General features: G+C 37.8%; 2 protein-coding genes across 2 annotated transcripts in view; one reads left to right on the top strand and one right to left on the bottom strand.

The window, feature by feature from the left end:
• LOC119598230 (XK-related protein 6-like) overlaps positions 1–14,370 on the top strand; it is a 16,279-nt gene extending 1,909 nt beyond the window's left edge. The window contains exons 2-8 of the mRNA XM_037947874.1: positions 6,108–6,226; positions 6,382–6,483; positions 9,606–9,823; positions 11,765–11,920; positions 12,362–12,518; positions 12,971–13,134; positions 13,307–14,370. Of these exons, the coding sequence (XP_037803802.1) occupies positions 6,108–6,226; positions 6,382–6,483; positions 9,606–9,823; positions 11,765–11,920; positions 12,362–12,518; positions 12,971–13,134; positions 13,307–13,497 (1,107 nt within the window). The 3' untranslated portion in view covers positions 13,498–14,370. The remainder of the gene's footprint in view (positions 1–6,107; positions 6,227–6,381; positions 6,484–9,605; positions 9,824–11,764; positions 11,921–12,361; positions 12,519–12,970; positions 13,135–13,306) is intronic.
• Positions 14,371–19,201: 4,831 nt separating this feature from the next.
• On the bottom strand, positions 19,202–25,127 carry LOC119598689. The gene is made up of 5 exons (XM_037948429.1): positions 24,740–25,127; positions 22,775–22,954; positions 22,489–22,616; positions 21,259–21,382; positions 19,202–20,509 (listed from the first exon to the last, which is right to left on the bottom strand). The coding sequence occupies exons 2-5, from the start codon at positions 22,941–22,943 to the stop codon at positions 20,349–20,351; spliced, it is 582 nt and encodes a 193-aa protein (XP_037804357.1). The 5' UTR covers positions 22,944–22,954; positions 24,740–25,127; the 3' UTR covers positions 19,202–20,348.
• Between the last annotated feature and the right edge of the window lie 2,373 nt (positions 25,128–27,500).

Raw genomic sequence — 27,500 nt, 5'->3', positions numbered from 1 at the left:
CTTCCTGATTTATTACTTTAGACATCTGATACTTTATACTCTCAATTAGCTGTCTATTAGTAATATAAAGGAATGTGAATACAACTTTCAGTCCCTACTTATGAACATACTATTTATGTTAATAGTCTCTAATTTAGACTCAGGGCATTCTGTTTTTCAAATATCAAAGCAACTCGCTGAAGAACAGGGTCAGATACCTCTTGTGTTAGACCTGAAATTATTTAAGCTAGACCTATCATGTTATATTCACAACATTCACTTTTTCACTGAGCCTGGACAAAACCTTTTAACTATCTTAACGTCCCCCGATAACAGATTGTGAGGTACGAAATTAAGTTAAGGAAATGGTCAGGAGAGTCTAGTATGTGATATCCATCGAGCATTGTCAGTTGTGTTGTATTTTTGACTCTTGTATTACAGCATATGAATGATTAATATGCAAATTGTTTGCATTGGTGACATTCACACTGATAAACTAAAAGTAGCATTTAGGCCTGTTTTTTTAGTTATGTTGTACATATAAATTATATTTGTTGGTGAGTTTTTTTGCATTTTTACCTTGCGGTCTCCCTGTCGTATCTCTTATGTCATTATTAAGGAAGACTAAATGTTAATCCTATGAATATTATTTAATAGTTGTTAATTGTTAGTCATAACATTGTACAGTACACATCACTGAGTGTTACATGTGAAAGTAAACCTCAGATCACATGGCAATTTCTCTGACAAACTCATGTTGAAAAGAGATATTTTCTCTTATTTGAAAATGACAAATCACTGACTTAAAGGTATCAGATTCCTTAGATGCACTTGCTGACTGTGGCAGTAATAATATTGTAAATTTGACAGAAATAAAAGTACAAGACTAATAAGTTTCATGTAGAGTTGATTATATTTAATTATAATGCCCATATGTCAAAATCATATAAATTTACAATGTTGTAGACTATTTTTGAGCTGTAGATAGTCAGCTGTATCATGATGCTTGGGAGACAGAGACCGGTCCAGTGCTGGGGATCTCCCCTACCTTGGACCTCAGCCCTCGACTCAACTAATTTTGCAAGGTCTTTTCTTCTCCTACTTTCCTTTTCCTTATCTTCCCCAACCCCTTCCCGTGTCCAATTCCGAAGGTTTAAGAACTGTGATGAAAGGACGAAAGGCCGATTTTGTTCCAGTCATGAACAGCCTCAGGGAGCCATGTGCATGGTATTACCTTGGTAAATTCTATAGCCCTTACCTCTCATGGGAACCCTGAGGAACCTTTATCTTCCCCACGTATTTCAGGCTTACCATGACCAGTAATGAAGATTTTGTACACTTATTAGTGGCATTGAGACTTGTCCCTTTATCAACCAGCCTCTCTGAATCTAACTCCTCCCCTGACTCTCCTTTGATCATGGCTCTGGACACTGCTATTACACCCCCCTCATCTACACAAGCTGTCGACTTGACCTATCCCGAATCATGTACCCAGGTTATAACTCCACCTTCAAAAGATACCTCTTCCTTACTCCCAGTATCCTCCAACCCTCCCCACCTGCACAGTCGTTTCATTTTCTACCTCCTCCTCCATTATTACAGCTGTTCTACCTTATTGACTTTGTCCTCACAGTACTATCTCACTCCACACAACTCCCTCTTCCACCCATCCTTGCCCCTCTGTAATTCCTTCTTCTATAAACGTTTTTTGTACCCTATTTAGCCCAGCCAAATGGGACTGTTTTTTTGTGATTCCCTCACAAACCCTTACTCTAATAATACCCTTCTCTTTCAACTGCCTCTAGAAACAAGTCGGCAAAGATTCCTTCTGCAGTTGTCCCTACCACTCAGGCCTTGTCACATCTGTGTCCCAAGTCCATGCACTATCGACCCTGGTTGACCTCACTGATAAACCTATTCCTGCCCAAACCACTCCTCCTTTAATACATTTACTGGAACTATTTCCTTATCTCCAGCTGAGCCCCCAGTCTGTCAAAGATTGGTTAGACTGCGAAGACAACCTACTTGCCTGCATCACTGACTATGATGCAGTATCAGTACAGTGCTACACTATTCCCCTCAGAGGCTGCTGTATGTCCCACATCAATATTGCCAAGATTACCTTTTGTAGATATGACCTTTCCCATAAGATCTGTATAGGAGGAGAATCTTGCCCTGTCAAACCATATCAGCTGCCACCCAAATGGCATTTTGGCCATACTGCAAAGCACTGTAATTCCACAGCCTGCTGCCCTCTATATGCACAACCTGGTCAGGACCGTTGTGGTGGCTCCCATAATGTATTTTATTGGGGATTCCCTGCTTACAGGTTTGAGTCTGAGGTAGCAGTTCTCAGATACAAACTTGGCTTCATTCTATGAGCAGCCAGACAGAAAGCACACTAACAAAGTTTTAAAATCACTCCCTACTCCAATACCATCCTTCCTTCCACTAAGTAGTCTCTACATCTTCCTCAGTACCACTACCTTCTGCTCCTCAACTTCCCACCTCTACTTCCCCTATCTCCCAGTCAAATCCTTTTTCCATTCTCAATCCAGATACTCCAATATCCACTTCTCTCCTATGTCTCTCCCTACTCCTTACCTAACCTAACTACATCCTCTACTTTTCAGATGCCTATCTCCTTTTCTCCTCCTCATAAAAATATCTTTCGTCTCCCAAACGTCCCCACCCAAATCCAGAAACTCCTTTAAGGACATTAGAAACTTCCTAAGCAGAACTCAAGAGAAAATTCCTCTTTTTCATCCATCCTCCAATTTCTGTGCCCCTATTCTGGCGACAGTCAAAGTGACTGATGACATCCATCCTCGTCCTCCACATATTCCTTTTACCCCCTCATCTTCTTACAACCCATCCATTATCTGTCTCCAAGAAACCTTTCTGACACATCCTCTAATACTGATTTCAAATGTTTATTTTGCATAACTCCCTCACTCTCAATCTGCCTCCTCCATACCCTCCCCTCATAAAACCCCATATGTTATACCTCCCCTACTAACCACTATACCTTGCACAGTTATCCACATTTTTCTGTGCCGCTGGATCCCATCCCTTTCTCCCTGTCCTCTGCAGAATCTTATAATGCCTTTTTCTCTTCTTCTGAAATCTATTATGCATAAGGGTCATGCCACAACACTCACAAAGGCCCAGACTGTATGCATTACTGTATATTATGACACCTTCCATCTTTTTCCTTGTCCTTCCTTCTTTCAATATTCATTAATTTATGGACGACCAGAAACTTTCCTCCCCACTAGTGAGAAGCCCTTGTACTACCTTTCCAAAAACTAAATAAATCAGGTACCCTTCCTTAAGACTAATGTCCCATACCACTTACAAGCTGTCTGTGCAAGATACTGGAAAGGATGCTAAACATCCAGCTAATGTGGTACCTTGAATATCGCAGCCTCATCTCTCCAAATCAATTTGAATTTCGTTATGGCTGAAACACAGCTAATCCTCTTGCTTATTTTGGAACACAAATCACATCAGCATTTGCATTCCGTGATTCAGTATTACCTGTCTTCTTTGGTCTAGAAAAGGCATGTGATACCACATAGCGGCACCATATTCCTCAAAAATTATCTTCCCATGGTATATGTGGAAATGTGGGTGTTTTAATAAAGTCCTTCTGATTGTACCTTGTGTGTCATTTGTCTCTTATACCTCCTATTCTTTCCTGCAAGGCAAAGGTGTCCCACAAGGCTGTGTGTTCTGCATCACATTATTTCTCATTGCTGTAAACGGATTACTTTCAGCTCTACCACCAGGTAACTGGTCCTCACAGTATGTAGGTGATCTAGCCATTTTTGCCTCTGGGCCTTCCATACCAGCTCTCCATCATCTTCTCCAGTTGACAGTAACATCAATCTCTTCTTGGGCTACCAACTACGGCTTTCAATTTTTTACCTCTAAACCTTTTCCAACCTTTTTTCTTGTTCATGGATAGGCTCCCAGCCTCCACTCTTCCTATATGATGCTTCCTTCCAATTCTGCCCTTCAGGCAAGTTCCTTGGTGAGTCCAAACTGTCTTGTGGAGCCCATATTCTTTCTGTTAAAGAAAAAGCTTGTCATTGCCTCCAACTTTTACAGACCCTATCACATATATCCAGGGGTTCAGACCACAAAACACTCTTCCATCTCCATATTACTTTAATCCTTGTGGAGTGTAGGATTATTGGCTGCTTTAATTAAAGCTGCCGTATATATTCTTTTGTTTCTGCCCCCCTTCTCACTCAACACAACACAATCCATCATTGCGGCCTCTGTTTAGCCCCAGACACCTTTCAATCCTCTCCATTTGAGAGCTTATATACTAAATCAGGCTAACCATTCCTTTATTTATTGTGCTCTTTTCTCTCTAGAAAGCTATGCTCTTTTTGATCATTTTTCCCTCTCCAAGCAAACTGTCCCATCTGCCTTCTCCTCTTCACTTTTACGTACCCTTTCCCAGTTCGTATGGACGCTCTGCTTTCCCATTCACCTATTCCCCATCTCCGATCCCTTCTTCTTTCTGCCCAAACTTTCCCTCCCTGATCCACCCAAATTAAACATCCCACTTTCTATCCTCCTCCCACATTTTCTTGCATATATCTCTCGTCATTCCTCCAGTACCCATGTTTGGAGGTTCCAAATCCACCTCAGATACTGGTTTCACCGTAATCTTCCTTCTCACACAAGCGTCCTTACAACAAAACTATAAGCTATCCTTTTCGCTTTACAACGCGTCTTCCATCTCTTCTTCGTTCTTCACCATCTTCACTGACACACAATTCAATATCACTCATAAAATCCATACACCCTGTCAACCCTATAGTTAGTAAGATACAAAAACAGTTGTTTTATCTGTCTACACAGCAGAAAGCAGTGAAATTTTGCTGGACACCCGGCCATGTCAGGTCCCCGGCAATGAACAAGCAGCTACCTTGACACGATCTGCCGCCCTCTCCACAACTCACCAACCCCGCTTTTAACACTTATCAGCCACCTCCTATGACCTCCACTGCAAAACTTTCCCCTATAACCATTAGCAATCTCTCTGGTTAGGTTTGACTCCCAATAAACTTCAAACCATAAAATCCTCTATCTCCCCTTGGGCAGCCCCATACAACCAGAACAGACACTGGGAAACTGCCATTCCTGTTTACAAATAGGTCACACCTGACTCACCTATTTGTACCTCATGTCACATTCCAACCCACCTCTATGCTCCACTTGCAATGTTCCTCTTTCAGTCCCATATATTCTACTATCCTTTACTGAAGCCCGTACCTGCACTTTTCCTTACTTGTCCTCTCTTCCCCAACCTGTCGAACATCCTCACTGAATCCCCCACCTTTTCATTTAACAGCCTGTTCTCCTTCCTCAGATGCATAAATACCCTCCATTTGATCTAAGCACCCTTTTTCCTTAACCTTTCCCCCTTCTATCAGTCCCTATCCTACCTCACTTACTCCCCCTCTTTCTACTCCTTTCACTACCATACTATCTTAAAATGCCATATGACCATTGAAATCTAAGACATTTTGTTCTAATAAAGAACTTCTTCAAACCCCTCCCACCATAATACTTTACCATAGTGCTATATGACCTTTGATGATGTCTAGCACATTTGTTTGTTTAAAACATTAAACATTAAGAAAATGTGGATGCAGAAAGCTCCATGGCTAAATCAGCAAAATGTTACAGCTGACATGGGCTTACTATACTGAAGTGGTCATGCTTGAGGTTAAGCAGTACTAGATCTATGATCTCGGTGGCTTTCCATGTATGCCTCTTTTCAATTCATTGACAAAAATATATATAAAAAAATAAAGTTTTCTGCCAACCGTTTCAGACTGTACTTTTGCCTATGTTGCATTATTTACTGCATTTTGAAGAGTTTAATGAAGGTTAGGTTAAAAAAAAATTCATAATTGTTGTTTGTCAATTGTAATAATTAAGAATGCAAATTATCTTTTTTATACTGAGATCAAATGTTCTCAGAAGTAGATTATAAATGATGTTATATTGTAACAAATATTCATATGTTATTCAGTAATAACATTATATTAAACTCATTAAATGAATGGTACATAATGCTTTCTTCCGTTTTTGATTCATTGCAGGGATTTGATATCTTAACAGCCTACAAACACTGGCGGGATGACGACATCATCTGGTTCTCATTTACAGTTGTGTTCATCTGCGTTCCATCCTTTGTAATGACAGGCGTTTCCTTACACTGGTGAGTATTGTGGGTACTTTCTCCCCCTCTTCCTTTCCTAAGATAGCCAGACCTTTGTTTTGAATAGTGATACATCATTCCAGTCTGATAGATATGTGATTCATACAGCGATACATCATTACTACAGTCTGATAGATATGTGATTTATTTCCCAGGTACGTCAAAGATGCAGACAATGCTAATGTGCCTAAAGCCTCAGTGTCCCGCTGGGTGGTTCGAATATTGTTCCATATTCTGCAGCTTGGCCCTATACTCAGGTAAGCTGTTGGTATTTGCAGGGACTGAGTAGCCTGTAAACCACCAGCATGAATTATTTATTTATTTTTTTCCCTTAGGGAATGAATGTTATTAGAACAAGGATTTAAAAGTCAGATTTGAGTTATAAAAGTATAGCATTGGTAATTTGTGCTGAGAGAATAGAGGGAACACATGTAGTGTTTACTGTGTCTTTTTTGTTTACTGATTGTCTTTACACATAGATGGTACCACAAGTATTCAAATAACAGGGACTCAGTTACAGGTATTGTACCAAGCTCACCTGTTTACCCTTTTCCTTGATTTTCAGAAAGATTTTAATTTTTCTATTGTTAGTATTGTTACTAATTGGCTCCTTTGTTGTCGAGTACTTGTGGAGCCATGCATGTGCAGAAGAAAATCTTAAAGGAAAATGACAATAAGGAGAGTAATTCCCTGGTACTACTGAGCTAGTAGTACCAGGGAATTACTCTCCTTATTGTCAGAAGAAAATTATAGCCTGAAATTACTAGTTTTAATCCATTGGATATGGCCCAAAATATGAGCATTAGGCTGACATGAGTGGCCACTCTGAAGGGTGCTTGGTTTTTATGCTGGGTGGACGTGAGTACTTGTGTGTGGTGACAAGGTTCTATGCCATTCTTGCATTTTTGCCATTTTCCTAAGTCCGTTTGTCCATGTTCATTGTTTGATTTACATTATCCAGAAGGTAATAAGACTGTTTTCCTCGCACAGACTCTATATCATCTCTCTAGGTAGTCCATAACTCAGTGCAAGAATAAAAACAATAAGTACATTTTTTTTTTTTTTTTTTTTTTAAGTATTAAATTTTCTGTAATACAACCTGCATTGCCAGTCACAGCAGCAGACACTAGGATGCTAAGCATGGAAGTGGCATCCTCCATGAAGCCGGCACTCTTCCAGTCATGGCTCATGGACACTACATTCCACATTCGTTTATCGATGGGAATAATGCAAAAGCCCCCTTTTTAAATTAGTCTAATCGGCTTCCAAGAGGCTTGTGCACTCATGGTGAGTCTTTCCTGTCATCCCAGCCTTCAGATTGGCTAAGACTTTTTAGTTTTTGATAATACAAATATAACTTGACATTGATATAGCAAGTGGCTAAAATCATACTGAAACTTATTTATGTCACATTTATAAGGAAATAATAGTATATTGTTGTTATACTGCAAAATATCTTGATGGAACCATATGCAAAATATCAACAGCACCGGTATTTCCAGTATACTGTTATTTTTCATTTAGAGGTAAAGAAATGCACAAACTACATTACAGTACTTTTGAGATGTAAACAATATACAGATATAAGTGATCGCCATTATTATCAGTGCCATGTCAAAAAATTATTATTGGAACCTTTAATAGTTTATCAATCAATCTTGCATGTTTGCTATAGTGATTGCAAGGCTCAGGCATAACATGTTTTCTTCATGCACACATTGTGACTTGTAGATGCTGTTTAGACTTAGCAGTTGTTTCACTGAAATAAATTGGAGAGGTTGGATAATGGTTGTTAATTGCCCCCTCCCCCCCCTCTCTCTCTCTCTCTCTCTCTCTCTCTCTCTCTCTCTCTCTCTCTTCTCTTCTCTCTCTCTCTCTCTCTCTCTCTCTCTCTCTCTTCTCTCTCTCTCTCTCTCTCTTCTCTCTCTCTCTCTCTCTCTCTCTCTCTCTCACTCTCTGCTCTCTCTCTCTCTCTCTCTGCTCTCTCCTCTCTCTCTCTCTCTCTCTCTCTCTCTTCTCTCTCTCTCTGCTCTCTCCTCTCTCTCTCTGCTCTCTCTCTCTCTCTCTCTCTCTCTCTCTCTCTCTCTCTCTCTCTCTCTCTCTCTCTCTCTCTCTCTCTCCTCTCTCTCTCTCTCTCTCTCCCCCCCTCCCTCCCTCCCTCCCTCCCTCCCTCCCTCCCTCCCTCCCTCCATCCCTCCCTCCCCGTGAAGATTTTATGAATTAGTCTAGAATGACAATAGAAAATTAGTTTTATCCTTTCATATGGATCTCATTGAAAATTTAGTGACAAATGCAATACCAGTGTTTATGACATTTTGTATATAATACTTTTAACATATTCTCAGTTTAATAACAATATAATGTTATTTCCTTGTAAGTGTGATGTGCATAAGGGTTTCAATTTTATTTTAGCCACTTGTTACATTAATAGCAATGTTGGTAAAGCTGAGAGTGCCTTAGCCAGTCACAGGTTTTATTTGGTTACCAAACAACATTACTATTTAACATTTGGTGACAAGGTTCAGACATGTATGGTTGGAAGTGCCACTGACTGTACCTTATACAGTCACTGTTAGAAAGAGGTATAGTACCTGTTTCTGAGATAGGGAGTAGAATGACTGACAGCCCTCCCCTTTCTTTTTTTATAAAACAAACAAGAAACTTATGAGAAAAGAAATGTAAGTGTAAAAACTAACCCTCAGTATATAAAGTAAGTTAGACATTCTATTGGTATCTTTGTATTATACCAAAGAAATAAGTAATTTCTTGGCTTTTCTAGCACTTTTGGAAAATCAGTTCTCAGCAAAAGGTATTAATAATGCTTAATATTGATAAGACAATTGTTTTCCCTTTACCTGAATCAGTACAGATTTCAAAGCAGCAATGAAATGAACGTCACTTGGTATTCATAGAAGCAACAGCTGTGTTTCCTGACTGTGCTGTGACACAGATAGAGATTTTAAACGATCCAACACCCAAAACCGACAGATACTTGATAGATAAGATATTGTCATTGATAAAATGTAAGCTTGAGTGCTTCAGAACTTTCTAGAAGCCATGTATAGCATTTGCATAATTGTATATGTTAATGAGATGGATGTAAAATTAAACATCCACTAAAATTTATTATAGTATTCAGTCAAGTTGTATGTAAATATCTTCAGATGAAATGTTTTTCCTTTCACTGTATTTTCAGTTTCCTCAGTCCTTTAAATATCTGTATGTTATTATCACCAATAAGCATGTATAATAGTAATGGTGGTATTGATTAATGCTAAAATGATAGTGCTAATAACCATTGTAATTATATCTAGTATTACTGTAGCACTTATGTATTATGTTTTAATTATTTAGCATTGCTTTTCTATCTATTTTCTAGATATATGGATTCCTTGCATTATGGCCTCATCAGTCGCAGGCACTGGAAGCAGGGAGATAGAAAACGCCAGATAGAATACTATACCTACATGCTGTATGAAGATGGGGACTCGGTTTTCCTTAGGCTGTTCGAGTGCTTCATGGAGGCAGCGCCACAGCTTGTCCTGCAGCTGTACATCCTCTCCCTTGTGCGCAAATCAGAATATGGATCAGATTGGTGTCAGTGTTGATGTTTTTTGAGGCTTCTGAGAGATTTTAGGGAGAGGAGGAGAGAGAGAGAGGGTAGGGGGGTAGGGAGAGGGAGAGGAAGAGAGAGGAGGTGGGGGAGAGAGGAAGAGAGAGGGGGTGGGGGAGAGAGGAAGAGAGAGGAGGTGGGGGAGAGAGGAAGAGAGAGGGGGTGGGGGAGAGAGGAGGTGGGGGAGAGAGGAGGTGGGGGAGAGAGGAAGAGAGAGGGGGTGGGGGAGAGAGGAAGAGAGAGGAGGGTGGGGGAGAGAGGAAGAGAGAGGAGGTGGGGGAGAGGAAAAGGAAGGGGGGGGGAGAGGAGAGAGGGTGGGGGGAGGAAAAGGAGGGGGGGGAGAGAGGAAGAGAGAGGGGTGGGGGAGAGAGGAGAGAGAGGAGGTGGGGGAGAGAGGAAGAGAGGGGGGGGGAGAGAGGAAGAGAGAGGAGGTGGGGGAGAGAGGAAGAGAGAGGGGTGGGGGAAGAGGAGAGAGAGGGGTGGGGAGAGAGGAAGAGAGAGGAGGTGGGGAGAGAGGAAGAGAGAGGTGGGAGAGGGGAAGAAGGGGGTGGGGGAGAGAGGAAGAGAGGGGGTGGGGGAGACGAGAGAGAGGAAGAGAGAGAGGGGGTGGGGGAGAGAGGAGAGAGAGGGGGTGGGGGAGAGAGGACGAGGGGAGGGGGAAGAGGAAGAGAGAGGGGGTGGGGGAGAGAGGAAGAGAGAGGGGGGGGGGGAGAGAGGGGGTGGGGGAGAGAGGAAGAGAGAGGGGGTGGGGGAGAGAGGAAGAGAGAGGGGGTGGGAGAGAGGAAGAGAGAGGAGATGGGGGAGAGGGAAGAGAGGGAAGTGGGGGAGAGAGGAAGAGAGAGGGGGTGGGGAGAGAGAAGAGAGAGGAGGGGGGGGAGAGAGGAGGTGGGGAAGAGGAGAGAGAGGGGGTGGGGGAGAGAGGAAGAGAGAGGGGGTGGGGGAGAGAGGAGGTGGGGGAGAGAGGAAGAGAGAGGGGGTGGGGGAGAGAGGAAGAGAGAGGGGGTGGGGGAGAGAGGAAGAGAGAGGGAGGATAAGGCAAAGAGAAGGAAGGGTGAGAGAAAGAGAGAAGGGGAGGGTGAGGAAGAAAGAGAAGGGGAGGATAAGGAAGAGAGAGAAGGGGAGGAGGAGGAAGAGAGAGAAAGTTGGAGAAGAGGAGGAAGAGAGAGAAAGTGGGGGAAAGAGGAGGAAGAAAGAGTGTAGGGGAAAGGGAGGAAGAGAGAGGGGGTAAGGGGAGGGGTAGGAAGAGAGAAGGAGGGAGAGGAAGAGAGAAATAAAGAGATAGATAGACAGACACATAGATTGTACAGCTGGCCAAATAAATTTGCAGCCAATAGAAAAAATATAATAATAAAATAAGATAAATAGAAATTATATGACAAAGCCATCTGTTGCATGTATTTGCAGATGCTTTACACTCTGATTATCATTTTGACTTGATATTTCATGAATGAAAGTATAGGTGGAGGCTTTAACATGTTCTTGAAAAGTTTAAACGTGAAATGCTTTCGTATTTATTTGTTTTTTCTTATTAGATACGAGTGACACAGTCTGCTCAGCCAATTTTATTTTTGTCATTTTATTTATTTATTTATTTTTTTTTTTTTTGAATGCACTTATAGTGTTACCAGATAAAACCCAAGCACGATAATTTTAGGTCTTCAAATATCTTCGGCCAGTTGTACCACCATATGTATATAGAATGTTTTTCGATGTGTGGGAAGAGAATCTAAAGTAATTATTATATGAGTATCAATTAGAAATCATTTAGAAATCACAGAGGGCTGGGTGATCTCTTGTTGTTTCATATCTGTACCTTTTCTTTTTTTTTTTGACAATAAAACAAGGAAAAATTGAGATATTGGTTGATGAATTCAAGATTTTTCATAAATTTGCAATTGAATGTAAAATGAATTTCTGATTTTCAGTTTATATTCTTTGTATTGGATGCTTCACTTCCCTCGTAAGCCTTGCGTGGGGAGTGACTGCCTTTGCTCGAGGAAGTCGCTTCACCAGCATGGAAAAGCCAAATATATCAATACTTGGTTCCCTCGTCTTAATGCTTTGGCATCTCTTTAGTATTAGTAAGTAATATCTCTTTCTTGTTCTTATTCTTGTCCTTGTTCTCTTTCTCCCTCCTACTTCTCTCTATGTCTTCTCCATCCTCTTCTTCTCTTCATTATTCTTCTATTTCTTTTCCTCCACCGTTTCCTTCCTCTTCTCCTTCTTCTCTATCTCCCCTTTCTTCCTCCTCCTCCTCCTCCTCCTCCTTTTTTTATCTTCCCTTTTATATGTATCCTTTTCATTTTATGCAGCATCTGCAGTGTATGTTGTGAAAATGAATAATAATATATCCAGACTCACCAGATGAAAGTCAAATATCTTTAGAGATCGTTGTTTCCTTAATACGTCAATGTTCCTAAAGATTTTGTTGAATTTTTCTGAAGACATTTTCATTCATATTACAGCTATATCTTTAGGAGAGCTCTTCTTTATTGTCAGCTTTCCTTGTACTCCGTTTTCAGGTGCACGAGTCACAGCAATGGTACTATTTGCCTCCGTCTTCCGACCCTTTTTATTCATATTCTGCGGGGTGCATTGGCTCATCATGGTGACGTGGCTCATGGTGCGCAAATCACTGAAGCAAATGTGCAATTCAGTCCTTGGGGAGCTTGGTCTAAGGTGAGTTTACACTATTTGTGTCAATGGATGATGCAGTATCTGCAGACTATGTTTAAAAAGCAGTTAATGTATTTGTAAGCTGTTGAGTGCATGACTGGATGCACCATCGATTTTTTTTCTTTCTCTCATGTTGATATTGTTATATCTTTGTTTTAATTTGTGTATATATATATATATATATATATATATATATATATATATATATATATATATATATATATATATATATATATATATATATATATATTATGTATATATATATATATGTACATACCTCAATTTCCCAGAAATACTTCATACTCTACTGTATGAATTAAGAATATTATATCAAGTTCATTGATCTTATCTGTTAAAGCTCTATCTCTAAATCTCACTGATAGTTCTCAGTACTTAAACATCTTTTTCCATATATTCCTGTTTTAGAAGTTTTGATAATTAATTTTTTATTTCAGTTTTATTTTGGGTGTCATCTACATATTCGTTTTCATTAATGAAAAAGAAGAGGATACCAAGAAGAAGTACATTTTCTTCTATACTATATTTGGAATAGAAAACACAATAATGGTGGTTGTCTGGTTGATTTATGCAGATACAAGTGTGTGGTACTATATTCCAGGTGTGTATTGTTTCTTGTTATATCCAGTAAAATTTCATTTTTGCTTATTTTGTCTTTCACTTCAAATGATCTCATCGAATGGAATATCTACTCAGGGTCCTCATACTTTCTCTCATTTTTATTTCGCACCAAGTCACCTTCAGAATATCCTGACACTATTCTCATTTCCCAGGTGTTGTTTTCCACTTTTCGGCCTTTTTATTGAGCCTTGTACTGATGGGAATCTACTACGGCCTTCTCCACCCAACACTACCGTCTATCTGTAACCAGGAACGGAGTCAAAGAAGAAGAAGGCCTGAAGTTGACGATAACGCAGAAGAGGAAGGTGAAGCCAGGGCTATTACATCCCAGACAGTGATGTAAACTTAAAGAAATGGTATCTGTAACTTTACGGATATTTGTACTATATGGGGGTATAAACATAACATTCCAGGCAGTATGTATGCATTACATAACCATAAGAAACTTTGTGAATTGAAGTTTAGGGATTTGTTTTGGTTATGTAATACTCTATAAAGTATCCTCATTGTTGTTGAAAGATTGTTGTTAGTTCTTTTTATTCATGTTTTAAATGTTTTGGTTGTCTGTCGAAAGCAGTTCCTAATAATCTTCAGCTTATGAGCATTTGTGTTTTGAGTTAATTTGGATTCATTATTCCAATAAAACTAGGAGGTCAGTGCTGCACTATGAATACAAAAAAAAGAAAAAAAGAAAAATAATTAATTAAAATGTTGCACGGTACTCTGTTTCAGTTTCTGTTTTTCTTCTAATATGCACAATTAAAAGTTTCATATTTTTTCTTCATGTAGTATCAGTTTAGAAAAAAAATTAACTGAAATAAACAGGTGAACAATCAGAAACCGCCCATATTGATTGTAATCATAAGTAATGCAGAAAGAGTATTATAACTGGGAAGAAAATTGAAATTTAGTGTGCAAGAATTTTCAGGGGGTATTTTTTCAGTCTGTAACTGAAAGTACAATTAAATCACATCACACATCACATTTTCTGTGCTGTCCAGATACTGTTTATACGAATTTCCTGTGATACAAGAACATAGTGGAGCTGCTGTTCTGTAACATGGAGCATCAACCCAATTGTGTTACATACAGATGGCTCTGCATGTGCCCAGCTGGCATGGGGTCTTTCAGGAGGCCCTAGTGACCGATCCTGATTTCCCCATTCCTTGATTTGGCAGAAAAATGTGTTTTTCTTATTAATACAATTGATATCATTACTATTATTATTGTTATTGATGTTATGATTATTAAATTGTTATTAAAATCTTGGTAACATTCAAGACAATGAAATAATGAAAAAGAACTTTTCCAAAAGTCAAGGAAAAGGGTAAACAGGTGAGATAGGTAGGATCGATAACTGACTCCTTGGTGACTAAGCACTTGTAGAGCCATCTGTGTGTAAATGCAATAACTAAATGTATATTACAGTGGGCATGGCATGTATTCTTGCACATATGGATACAATTAAATAGCTTTTGCTGTAATTAAATTTATATCTTACATTTTGATATCCCGAAAAACTATATAAGCTCAAATATCTCACAGCACATTTTTTATATTGCTAATAATATAGGTACTGTTGTTTTGCAGTAAACTTTAGGAGTATTTTTAGATATATGATATATATGACTATACTAATCTGCCAGTATTATAGGTGATCTGATTTTACGCTGATCTATATTTTAAAATAAGATACTGTGATGTGGTAACTGCAAGAAACCACGTGATTATTGTTTTTAGTTTATCAGATTATATATCCAATATCTACTCATGTATATGTTAATGAGAGGGCAGTATTTTCATTAGGTAGATTGACCTAGGTAGACCACTACATGCCAAGATTTCTTTATTTGCGGTGGCCTGTCATAAAGTCTGTCATAAGCATTTTTTTCACCAACATTTGCTTATCAGAATTCCTAATTATGAGTTTAAATCTTGTAAACAGGGTCTAATTAAATAGTTCTATTTATCTATGTTTAAATTGGTTTGATATTTATTTAAGTTGAGAAGCAGTAAATTGTTAATTGAAGCTGGCAAAAAGTCTATTCATTCACACTTCAGGTGATGACACCTGGCAGATTGTCCAGGAAAAGCCTGTGTCTCGATGAATAATACCTAATGCAGAGGGTGTTAAGGCATTAAAGAGAGCATTATAGGGAGATTTAGGAATGGTTTCATATTTCCATTCATAGCCTTAGCAGAGATGTGCTGATATGAACATATATGCCAGATGATACTCATACAGAAATTTTATCTCTTATTATAAAAAGTGTAATGCTACAATTTATTTATTCATTTTCTGAATGAGAATTGGGAAGTTGCTGACAAATTTTACTAGATGTAAGTAACTGTTTAAAAAATGCAATACATACCGATTTGTGACGCTTAAGGGCATTACCCCAGGTGTGTAATTTCCCATACATTAATAAGAGATGGGGACGGTTTTGTAATTTTTGACCAGCAAGTATTCCCTAGGTTCTGTTGGTCTGCATTGGTAAATATTGAGTATTAGAAGTGAACTATTGTTTCCAGCCACAAAGATGGGGCTTTGTTTTGAATCACATAGTAAGTAAAATAGAAGGGTATGCAAGTATCAGCCATATTTTTACCTTTGATGATACCAGTATAGTAAAATGAGAAAAGAAAGAAAAAAAGCCAATACAGCTGATGTTAGTGCTGTGGCACATTTCTTAACCCTTTCCCGACGGGTAGTATTCATAGTGGCCCGGGCCTCGCTGCCGGGGGCTTATATCGTCACCCTAGCATGCGCAACTGCTCATGCCAAATACCAGCGTCCCGTACCGTTTCTTCGTAATACTAAGAGCCTATGTTGTATTTTCAAAATTATTATTTTCCAAGGTCTCTATTTGCTATATTTCCTGATAAATCAAGACTGTAGGATATTTTTGTTGTCATATAGACTCCATAGTTGATCATTATTCGATCTATAGTCTGAATAAAATAAGCAGTGTGTGGCATCATGGAGTTGAAACCGTGATTTATTTATTTTTTTTTTTTTTTCTTTCTTTTTTTTCTTTTTCTTTTTCTTTTTCTTTTTCCAAGTTATTTTATAAGATACCTTTAGTTTCAACAGGTATATATTGTCACTTCCATATAGATATACTTTTATGTTCACTGTTTTTATAAATAAGTGATTTTTCTTCAAAAATACATATTGGTATTTTCACGTGGTTTTACATCATCACTTCATGAATACTATATAATATCTCTGGCCAATGTAGTTGATTAACGGCGTAATTCTTTTTTACGCTAACCTCGGAAGCCCAAGAAGCCTTTATGAAATGCACAGTATAGGAAAAATGAGAAAGTGTTAAAAACTACTTAATCACATTTTCAGTGGTAAAAAAGTATTATTTTGCCATAATTGTAACAAAAAAAAACTCATGGCATGGCCATACATACACCATGGCATGTACGTACATGCCCCTGGCAGATAGTCCAGACATGCCATGGCATGTACGAACATGCCACCCGTCGGCAAAGGGTTAATCTCTTATGGCTCTTGGTGATTTATAGAAATGTTTGTTTAATTAGTAAAGAAAGCTGTCAAAGACTTGCTCTCACAAAATTATATTTTCTCTGAAAGTTCGTGTTGATACATATTTTTATATATATTTTTTAATGTAAGATATAGAAAATTGTATACATGTTTTGTACTTTTTAAAATTTTATACCAGTACAATTTTTTCTATATAACTGTAGAGGCACCAGTACATCAAAAGCCACTTTATCATGTGGACTGGCTATTTAAGGCTTTACCTATGTAGTTCTGCTATGTGTTCATTTTTGTATCCTTTAATAAGGTAAATGGTGCTATTCTTGTCTCTGTGTTATAATCCTATTGTAATTTTTATACACATGAAAAAATTTAATGATAGGTTGAAGTTTCAGGATGGAAACAAAATGAAAACATTGTTGAAGAGGAGATTGGTAGTCACTTCCTTAACCCAACACTGTCGGGTCACATGATCCAGCGTCATAACCGCTTGGTCGGTGGGGTAAGCCTGTCCGCACGGCGACGTGCCAGAGTGTGTGGAGTGGGACATTCAGACTGATGTAGTGGACTCCCGGGCCCAGTGTCTGGCCGTTGCCAGAAATCGCCAGAGTTTTATCATGCTCTGGGATCTCTGCTACCCGGCAGTGATGGATTAAAGAAAGATTGCATAGAGTAAGATATTTGCTCAAGAGACATTAATTTTTAGCTGTGAAGAGCTAAATGGTGTACAAACAAATTTGTGGAGGGAGTTTTCCAAAAAATTTAAATATGTACTTGTACAATAGGGGTGTATCATTTTGATGTCACAAAAATTGGACTACTGCAGTAGTTTGCATATTTGACGTGAAATTTCATAACTTTGTTCCTCTACAAAAACATTTTACTCGAAATCAAAGTATTTAGTTAAGATATTAGATTATCTGTGTTTTTAATGCAAAAATTCAGTCTTTGAGAATAATGCATTTCAAGTTTAAAGTTAAAAGGTCTCCATTACTATTTGTTTGAAATGGAACATGTTTTCATATACTATTTATTGAAACTATGTGAATAATTAATCTCAAAATAGTCAGGTTTGGTTGATAAACAAATGTATAAAACTAATAGCATTTATTTCCATGTCTAATGGTTGATGCTGCCTTGCTTCCCTGATTGGTACTGGAAATATACTGTCAGCTTATTCTTTTCAGCATACACACATCGTTCTTCTCTCAAGTCTGTGTCAGTTTCTGAATAAAATTATACTTGATCTATGGACATTCATTGATACAATTAGACAAAATGTGCTGAGCGTAGAGAGAGGGGCATGGCAGCAATGAAGGGACCAGGGACAGGAGAGGTGGTGGTGAGCCAGGGTTAGGTGACAGACTGTGGAAGGTGCACTGCTGTTATCTCTCCTTGCCTTTCCCAAATTCAGGTACTTTAACTGTTAACTACTTTAGGTTTGAAAGAAACCCATGCCACACAAATATGCAAAAAAAAAAAGCTAACTAGAAGTGTATATTCACATATTTATTCCATACTTCCTCCCCTTTTGATTGTCGCTATTGTCAAGCATCTAAAGGAGTGCTCTTTAAGGTCACATTCCTCATGACTTTTAACCCTAGCCTGTCTCCCCATACTCTTTCTCTTTTTCATCAAACCAAAGATGCACTTCAGAAGGTGGGGATCACTGGCTGAATGCAGGCTGTCTGAACAACAATGTATGTCAAGCAATTATTGTCACCAAATAATCAGCTGCCAATTATTATCACCAAACTGTCAGGTGTATCAGTACCTTGATTATAAAAAAAAAGTTTGTGATTTTGTGACTTTTTTTTTTCTTTCTTTCTCATTATTTCCACAGCTAGCTTTGTTCATTCTTTGTTCTCAGGAAGAATCTGTAATGTTCAATAAAACTTGACTACATTTAATGGATTTGTATACTTTTGATCCTCATTCTGATTATAAGCAGATTCAGACATGCACATGCCTTTGTGCTGCTGTGTGTATGCATACATACACACACACACGTACACGTGCACACACTGACACATGTGCACACACAGCACGCACGCAGGCACACACACACACACACGCACGCAGGCACACACACACACACGCACGCACCCGCACGCACCCGCACGCACCCACACACCCACCCACCCACCCACCCACCCACCCACCCACACCCACCCACCCACCCACCCACCCACCCACCCACCCACACACACACACACACACACACACACATACACACACACACACACACACACACACACGCACGCGCGCGCGCGCACACGTGTACACACACACACACACACACGTGTACACGCACGCACACACACGTGTACACACACACGCACACACGTGTACATGCACGCACACACGCACACACGTGTACACACACGCACGACCTGCTATATTTATTGTAAATAATTTTCTGAATGAAAGATACTGTGAATTAATTTCTAATTCTGACTTTTTTTTTTTCGACTACTTGGTGTCCATTTTCTTTGTCCATAATAGAAATACAGGCTAAAAAATCAAAACAATATTTTTGTTTATTTATTCGGGTCTACACACAATTATCCAAACAGTATTCATATCAAGAGCTTGTACATCAACCTTAACAATTAACAGATAAACTTTCAACATTCAAATGTTATGACCACAAAATTATAACAAGGTTAGACAGTTATTAATTTAATTTACAAGATGATAATCTCATGCAATTTTCCTACCCTATTCTCTTATTTTTTATCTATTAGGGATGAGTATTAGCAACGTTCTGTTTAGTTCTATTTTGTCAATTTTTGTTTACACACAGATGGATTCACAAGCACTTAGTCCCCAATGAGTAAATTACTTGGCATCACCTCTTCACCCTTGAATTAAAACAAATAAAAAAATGTTCTTTCCAAAAAGTTCAAGGGATGGGGTAGAGACGTGAGCTGCAGTAATTGGCTCCTTGATGGCTAAGTGGTTCTGTAGCTATCTATATGTGAAAAAATATATAAATAAAAGATAAGATCACAGTGGACAGGGCATGTATATGAATGCTGCCCTCCCACCATCATCAAGAAAAGTTCATTCTGCATTCTAAACTAAATTATTTATTGATTACGTAAAATATTTTTCCACTTTATATTCAAATTTTCTTTTAATCATTCTCACATGAAGTCTAGTCAACTAATAACTCCCTTATCAATACAGTTGATTTTTTTTTTCTGTACTAATGTTCTACGAATTTCTAGAACTTCAAAAAGTACTAAATAAATATATAAATGACTGCTTGAAGATTTTTCAAATATGGACAAATTTCCTCATAGCAGTTATCAAGGCATTGGGGTAATTTATAATGATTTTGCAGATGTGAGCAGACTTCAAATAGCAAACCTGCTCAGGTAAACATAAATACAATGTGTTTGATAAGAATGGTTTATGTATCTATTTTCCAAAAAAAGAAAAAAAGAAAAAGAAAATTGATAACAATGAATTCACCTACTTTGCTATTACTTGTAATGAAACTGCAATCTAAAGAATACTTGGTCCTGTGTTCCCTTTGGAATTCCATTAAAAGCGAACCATGAAATTTGTGACTAGACAGTTTTGTGGGAAAAAAGTAAGAAAACTGCATACAACTTTTTAAGAGGTCTTGAAAATCACAATATGACCTAGGGATATGTAACAAAATAAATTTAGTTTTGAAATCCCCATACAACAAAACAATTAATGCCAACGAGGATATAGTGGAAGACATCTACACGAGGCAACTTAAGCAACTCGATATCACCTTCGACGCCAACTATGCCCGACAGCATGAAAAGAACGCTAGTTATTATGAGACACGCATTACCACCTGTAAGTAAACAATGAGGAGAAAATTATTTTAATATATCTTATTAATAAAGCATGTGATAAAATGAAATTCTCTAATTTCTATGACTTTCTTATCAACTATACCTTACTTTGTTTATAAGTTTTTACTGAATGAGAAACAAAATAAATATTACAAGTTGATGCTACTTCACACAGGCTGTTTATATTCAAATCACTGCCCTAAAGGCCCTATCACACTAGCACTTTTTCTGTCAACTTCTGCGTTTCCATCTAAATTTGAGGCTTTCAGCAAATATTGCAAAAGAACAGAACGCCTCCCAGATAAAGACTCTTTCAATCTGACTAATTTCCATCTTGAGCTTGTGCTACGGAGCTTCTAAACAACTTGAATGTTTTTTATTACCAAATTAGATAGCATAAGTTAATGTAAACAAATCTATTACTCTACAATATCTCTAAATACAATAGTCATAATTATATTTCTTTAAAATAATGCAATATGTATGAGAATACTCATCATGTCATTCCTGGGACCTCACTTGGATGGCAATGGGTTTGTTTACATGGACTCTTTGTTTGCTGCTTTGGTGGTGTTGACAGGGTCAGTCCATTTGCATACGGAAAGTTCATATGTAAACATAAATTCGGAGAAGCGCTAGTCTGATAGCTCCTTAATGGCAGGACATATTTCATCATTTTTTCTAATTTTCAGCATAAGAGAAAAGACTCTTCAGTTTACAAAATAAATAGAACAATGCTATTACTCACCTGTTATACCCAACACTAAAATCATGATAACTGATAATCCATTTATGAGATCCGTAACTTTTTCCTTGTAGCTACTTCGGAGTGAAGATGTTATGAATGTCGCAACAGCACTTAACAAAAAGCCCTGAAAAAAAATAAATAATAAAAAGTTTTAGTATTTTACATTAACTCAATACTACTGGGAAAATGCTTTGTGTGTGTGTGTGTGTGTGTGTGTGTATGTGTGTGTGTGTGTGTGTGTGTGTGTGTGTGTGTGTGTGCGTGTGTGTGTGTGTGTGTGTGTGTGCGTGTGTGTGTGTGTGTGTGTGTGTGTGTGTGTGTGTGTGTGTGTGTGTGTGTGTGTGTGTGTGTGTGTGTGTGTGTGTGTGTGTGTGTGTGTGTGTGTGAGAGAGAAATGTCTCTGCACATTGATGGCTCTGCTAGTGCTTAGTCACAGAAGAATCAACTAGTAGACCTTGTGACCTTACCTGATTTCACCTTTCCTTGAATTGGCAGGAAAAACGTTTTTTTACTAATGCTATGAATATTGATGGTGTTATTTTTATTACTTACATTATAATTACTATAATGTTATAGACATTAGTAACAGCAATACAAGAAAATGTAAGATATTTTAGAAAATCAAGAAAAAGGGTAAACAGGCACGATACTCATTGGGTAAACATCAAAGTTGTAGTTAATATTATTGCCATAATTATCACAGTGTTATCAACAATACTAATATCAATGTAAAACAAAATAAACCATTCCTGGAAATCAAGGAAATAGATAAATAGGTGATAGGTCACACTACTGATTGACACACCCGTGACCAAGCACTTGTGGACCCATCTATGCGTAAAAACAATCAATAAATTTAAATCACTGTGGGCATGGGATAAGTGTACATGCTATCCATGGCAACATCGGGTTAATATACTACAAGGGGAAGCAATTTCAGGGAAAGAGAAAAAGCAAACTCAATAATATAATTTCTATGCATCCAATAAGCATGAATCATTTGGAGTTGAGAAAAGGACAATCTTTCTGGAATAAATAAAAAAACAAAGGCTATCTACCTATATTCCCTTGTGCAGGAAAATTCAAAGCATATAAAGAACATTTTAGCATAGGATTCAATAATACAATACGATGCTTCATATAATTATTTAAAAAAACCCAGCTAATTGCTACCTCCTAAACCTATTTTATGGAGGACCTTTATAGAATCTTGTAGTCCTTTCTGCATACCTGTCCAGCTGTAGTAAATGTATAGTATTTGCACACCTCTGCTGCAAGACATGGAACACCTATAGCTCGGCACAACCATGAGAATACCATGTGATATTTCACAATACCTGCCTCATAACTGGGCAACACTGAAACAGAATTCTAAATTTACTAAAATTGTGTATTATTATGAACTTAAATAAAAAACAGATATATTTCTTTAGTGGACTATATAGCAAAATGTTTTCATCATTTATCCCTTTTTTTCAATAGCTATGCATACCACTACCATATGACATTTCCTTACATGCTCCAAATCTGGCAACGCCAAGGGAAGCTGCCATAGTCATCAGCATAAACCACCATTTCCCAAACTGGAAGTCAGCAGTGCGATTCTCACTCAGCATACGGAAACCCCATACAGCAGACAAAGCTAAGACTAAGTCTGATAGAGCTGTTGATATTCGACGATTCATTTTTGTGCTTTCTGAAACAAAAAAAAACAATAAAAATAATAATAATAACAATAATAATAATAGTTATTATTATTAACACTCTCACATAAGTATTAATGCCATACATAAATACGTGTGTGCCTAGCTTGTCCGGGCCACAACACAATACTAGGGTGCACTTATATGCAATAGGATGGTCTTGAGCTAGAGAAAATCTAATGTAATGGTCAGCAAGTCTACACACAATAACTGTATTTTGTATGAACTGTACTGTATGCCTTCAATTGCATATTACTCAATGGTTGTGGATGGCCTGATTTATATAGCCTGCCCATTATATTTCAGTTTATTAATTTTGCTCGTGCATACATGGCTCCACAAGTACTTGTAACCAAGGAGTCATTCCCTATCCTTTTTATTTTACTAGATAACCATTTTCCTTGAATTTCTGGAGACTTTCTTTAATTTTTTATTGTTATTCGTATTTTCACAATATTATAATAACCTGAATGTCAATAATAATAATAAAAGCATTAGAAAATATTTTCATGACTATTCAAGGAATGGCAAAATTGAGAGATTCGTCACTTGTTTCTACTTATTTACTCCTTGGTGGCTAAGCATTTGTTGAGCCATCTGTGTGCAACAGAAGAAGAAGAAGAAGAAGAAGATGAAGAAGATGAAGAAGATGAAGAAGAAAGAAGAAGAAAGAAGAAGAAAGAAGAAGAAAGAAGAAGAAAGAAGAAGAAAGAAGAAAGAAGAAAGAAGAAAGAAGAAGAAAGAAGAAAGAAGAAAGAAGAAGAAGAAGAAGAAGAAGAAGAAGAAGAAGAAGAAGGAAAGAAAAAAATTGAGGGCATTACATACAAAGGGTTAATACTATGAGCACCCTGTCCCCAAGGAGCCACTTACTAGGCTTATCTCATCTCCTCTGTTAACCTCTTCATTAAAATCTTGGGAAGAAAACTTTAATTTTTTATTTCTATGATTACAGTAATATCACAATAATAATAATGTTAATAATACCTAATAATAATGTTAAGAACAATAACAGTATCAGAAATAAACACTTTTCCACGAAAATTCAAGGAACGGGATAAACAGTTGTTAATAGGTAAGCCTAGTCATCAACTCCTTGGCAATTAAAAGCCATCTGCGTAAATAATAGCGACAAAAAAAGAAAAGAAAGTCATGTACTTCGTAAACCATTGATCTGTAAATTAATTCCGAGCTCAATTTTTTTTTTTTTTTTTTTTTTTTTTTTTTTTTTTTTTTTTTTTTTTTTATCTTGTATATATATATATATAATCTATTTTTGCCTCACTCAGTAATTATAACCTTTTCTTCTCTTCTGGCCTCGATGCTTCTTACTCTCCCAAAGGCTTTTAAAAGAAGGAGAGAGATTGCCACGGAACCCGAGACGTGTAATTCTAAGTCCCTTAAAATACCGGATAATTTCAGTCATGCTGTTAAACCCTGCATGTACCCAAGTGGAAGCCGACCCCTAATATTAACAATAATAATAATAAAAGTTTAATTCAAAAATCACAATCACCCAAAACTTATCAGCGATCCTCTTCACACACTCAATAATAATAGTAATAATAATGAAAATAAAAAAAAATAAATAACAATAAAAATAAAACAATAAAAACGATAAATAAAAAATAAATAAAATAATAATAAAATAGATAAAATAATAATAAAAAAAATAAAAAAATAAAAACAATAAACAATAACAATAAAAATAAAACTACTACTACTACTACTAATAATAATAATAATAATAATAATAATGATAATGATGATAATATCCTCACCTTCCCCACCAAATAACCCCGGCTGCTTATTCCTCTCCCAAAAATAAAACCCCACAGGAGCGTAGACCTCACTCCTCTCTCTCTCTCTCTTCTTCTTCTTCTTCTCTGCTTCCTTCCTTTCCAACAGGAATCTTAGACTACACAGCAATCTCTCCTCCTCCTCTTCTTCTTCTTCTTCTTCTCTGTGTGTCTCTCTTTTCTTTCTCTCTCTTCTCCTGGTTCTCCTTCGTTCTCGAGGACCTTCTCTCTCCTCTTCTTCTTCTTCTTCTTCTTTCTTCTTTCTCTCTCCTCGACGTCGATCCTTCCTATTTTTGTTGTGGTTCGAGGGGGGGGGAGGGGGAGGAAGGGGGGGGTCGAGGGCGGTTGCGCTCCGAGCTCGACCTCGTTGGGGGTTGGGGGGGGGGGGAGGCTGTTATCTATTTGCGCTGCGAATGGATGATGCGGATGGGTTGCTTGGGGGGGGGGGGGAGGAGAAGAGAGAGAGAGAGAGGAGAGAGAGAGAGAGAGAGAGAGAGAGAGAGAGAGAGAGAGAGAGAGAGAGAGAGAGAGAGGAGAAGAGGAGTAGAGAGAGAGAGAGAGAGAGAGAGAGAGAGAGAGAGAGAGAGAGAGAGAGAGAGAGAGAGAGAGAGAGAGAGAGAGAGAGAGAGAAAAAGAAGTGATGATGGATATGATGATTATGTTATTATTATTACCATTATTATTACCAGATTTATTTTTGTGTTTTGGTTCAATGACCTTGTTCTGTTTCAAGATTAAGGAATTTTGTTGTACAGAAATAATCTAAAAAAAAAAAAAAAAAAAAAAAAAAAAAAAAAAAAAAAAAAAAAAAAAAATATATATATATATATATATATATATATATATATATATATATATATATATATATATATATATATATATCATAAATTTCCGCGCGCGCGCGTGTGTGTGTATACATATGCGTGCCTATGTGTGTTTTTGTATATCCGTGCGTATGTGTGTATATGTATATATATATATATATTTATAATATATATATGTATATATATGTATATATAATATATATATATATAACATATAATATATAAGGAACAGATAAACCAGGCTTATCGGGAACAGCATCTTTATTGTCAGACGTTTCGGGTGTAAAGTTCGTCACCCATTATCAATGATTGGCTGCAATATCAAGGAACAGGAAACGACAAATGACAGGTGCGTTCGCGTCATTCTCTGTATATTTTGTACATGTTATATTAATTAACTATTTCTCACAGTAATGTTATGTTATTCAATTTAAGAATTATTATATTGTTTCTAGACCTTCATAGTTATATGTCGTGTTGATATTGCAGCTAATCATTGATAATGGGTGACGACCTTTACACCCGAAACGTCTGACAATAAAGATGCTGTTCCCGATAAGCCTGGTTTATCTGTTCCTTATACGCCTCCGCTTATATGTATTATATATATTGTGAGGTTGGAAACCTCTTCTCCTGCACAACCTGCAACCTGTCTCCAGCTCCCGCAACCTGCATCCTCACCCCGTCTCTCACGCTTCCTCACCTCGTCTCTCACGCATCCTCACCCCGTCTCTCACGCATCCTCACCCCGTCTCTCACGCATCCTCACCCCGTCTCTCACGCATCCTCACCCCGTCTCTCACGCATCCTCACCCCGACTCACGCATCCTCACCCCGACTCACGCATCCTCACCCCGACTCACGCATCCTCGCCTCGTCTCAAAAACAAACAAGCTTTGCTTGCATCCTCTTTTACAATGCATTTTATATATGCAGCTGGTTACCTCCCATACTTTTATGTTTGTCGTTTTTACATTTTAATTTATTACCGTATACACACTTCACCCGAGACTTTTGAATTTACTTTTGCTTTTATTTTATTTCTTAAAAGTAGAATTTATTTTATGTAATTAGCTGTTTTGTTTTATTTACTGAGGTTTCTTTTATAATTCTTTTTCTTTTGTTTAAGTTTTAATTTTTCACTAAATCTATTATCTATCTCGAGTGAAACCGAATCAAAAACTGTATGTCCTGTGTGGGGTTCAAACCCCGTCGATTACAAAATAAAGAGTGTCAGCCGGACCTTTGGTGTGGTCACTACCCTTTCCGGAGAGTCTTCCTGGAGTACCCCAGCCGGTGGAAAACATTACAGAGGTGGTAAATGAGCCCTCCTTTCTTGTTTTTACTTGCCACAGTTAGGAGCTGGGACGTATATTATTATTACTCTCATAAATTGGCAGACTATTCTGACTTAGCTTGACCTGCTTAAGTATATACTCCTTTTTTAATTATTATTGTTCTTTCTAGGGGAAAGGAGAAGAAAGAGGAGAGAGGAGATGGAAAGGAAGAGAAAGAAGTGAGAGGAGAGGGACATTATGTATATATATATTTTTTTCTTTCTTTTATTAATGAACAAACTACATGAAATTACAATTAAACTACAAATACATGACAAAAATGTTCATTTCCTAAGGAAAGGCAGCGTGATGTTGCCTTTGCCGCTTGTGAAGGTCATCGACCAGTCCTTGATGCTGATCACCGTCTGCCTGAGGTCCTTGTGGCCCAGAACCATTTCAGCAACTAGGTCGTCCCACGCTTGCACTTCTTTGAGGATGCGACAGGCGTTGCCAAGGGATACTTTGAGCGGTTTGCTTACTTTATGAAATCGCTTTCTGAAACGTTAGGGTTTCCCGAGCTGGATTTTCTCTGCCTTTGCTTTTTTCAAATCAATCATTGTCCAGCAACCTGTGTCCACCAAG

The sequence above is a fragment of the Penaeus monodon genome, chromosome 41 (assembly GCF_015228065.2).
Source record: "Penaeus monodon isolate SGIC_2016 chromosome 41, NSTDA_Pmon_1, whole genome shotgun sequence".
NCBI lineage: Eukaryota > Metazoa > Arthropoda > Malacostraca > Decapoda > Penaeidae > Penaeus > Penaeus monodon.
Note: the sequence above shows the minus strand (reverse complement) of the source record. Positions and strands in the feature narration are given on the sequence as shown.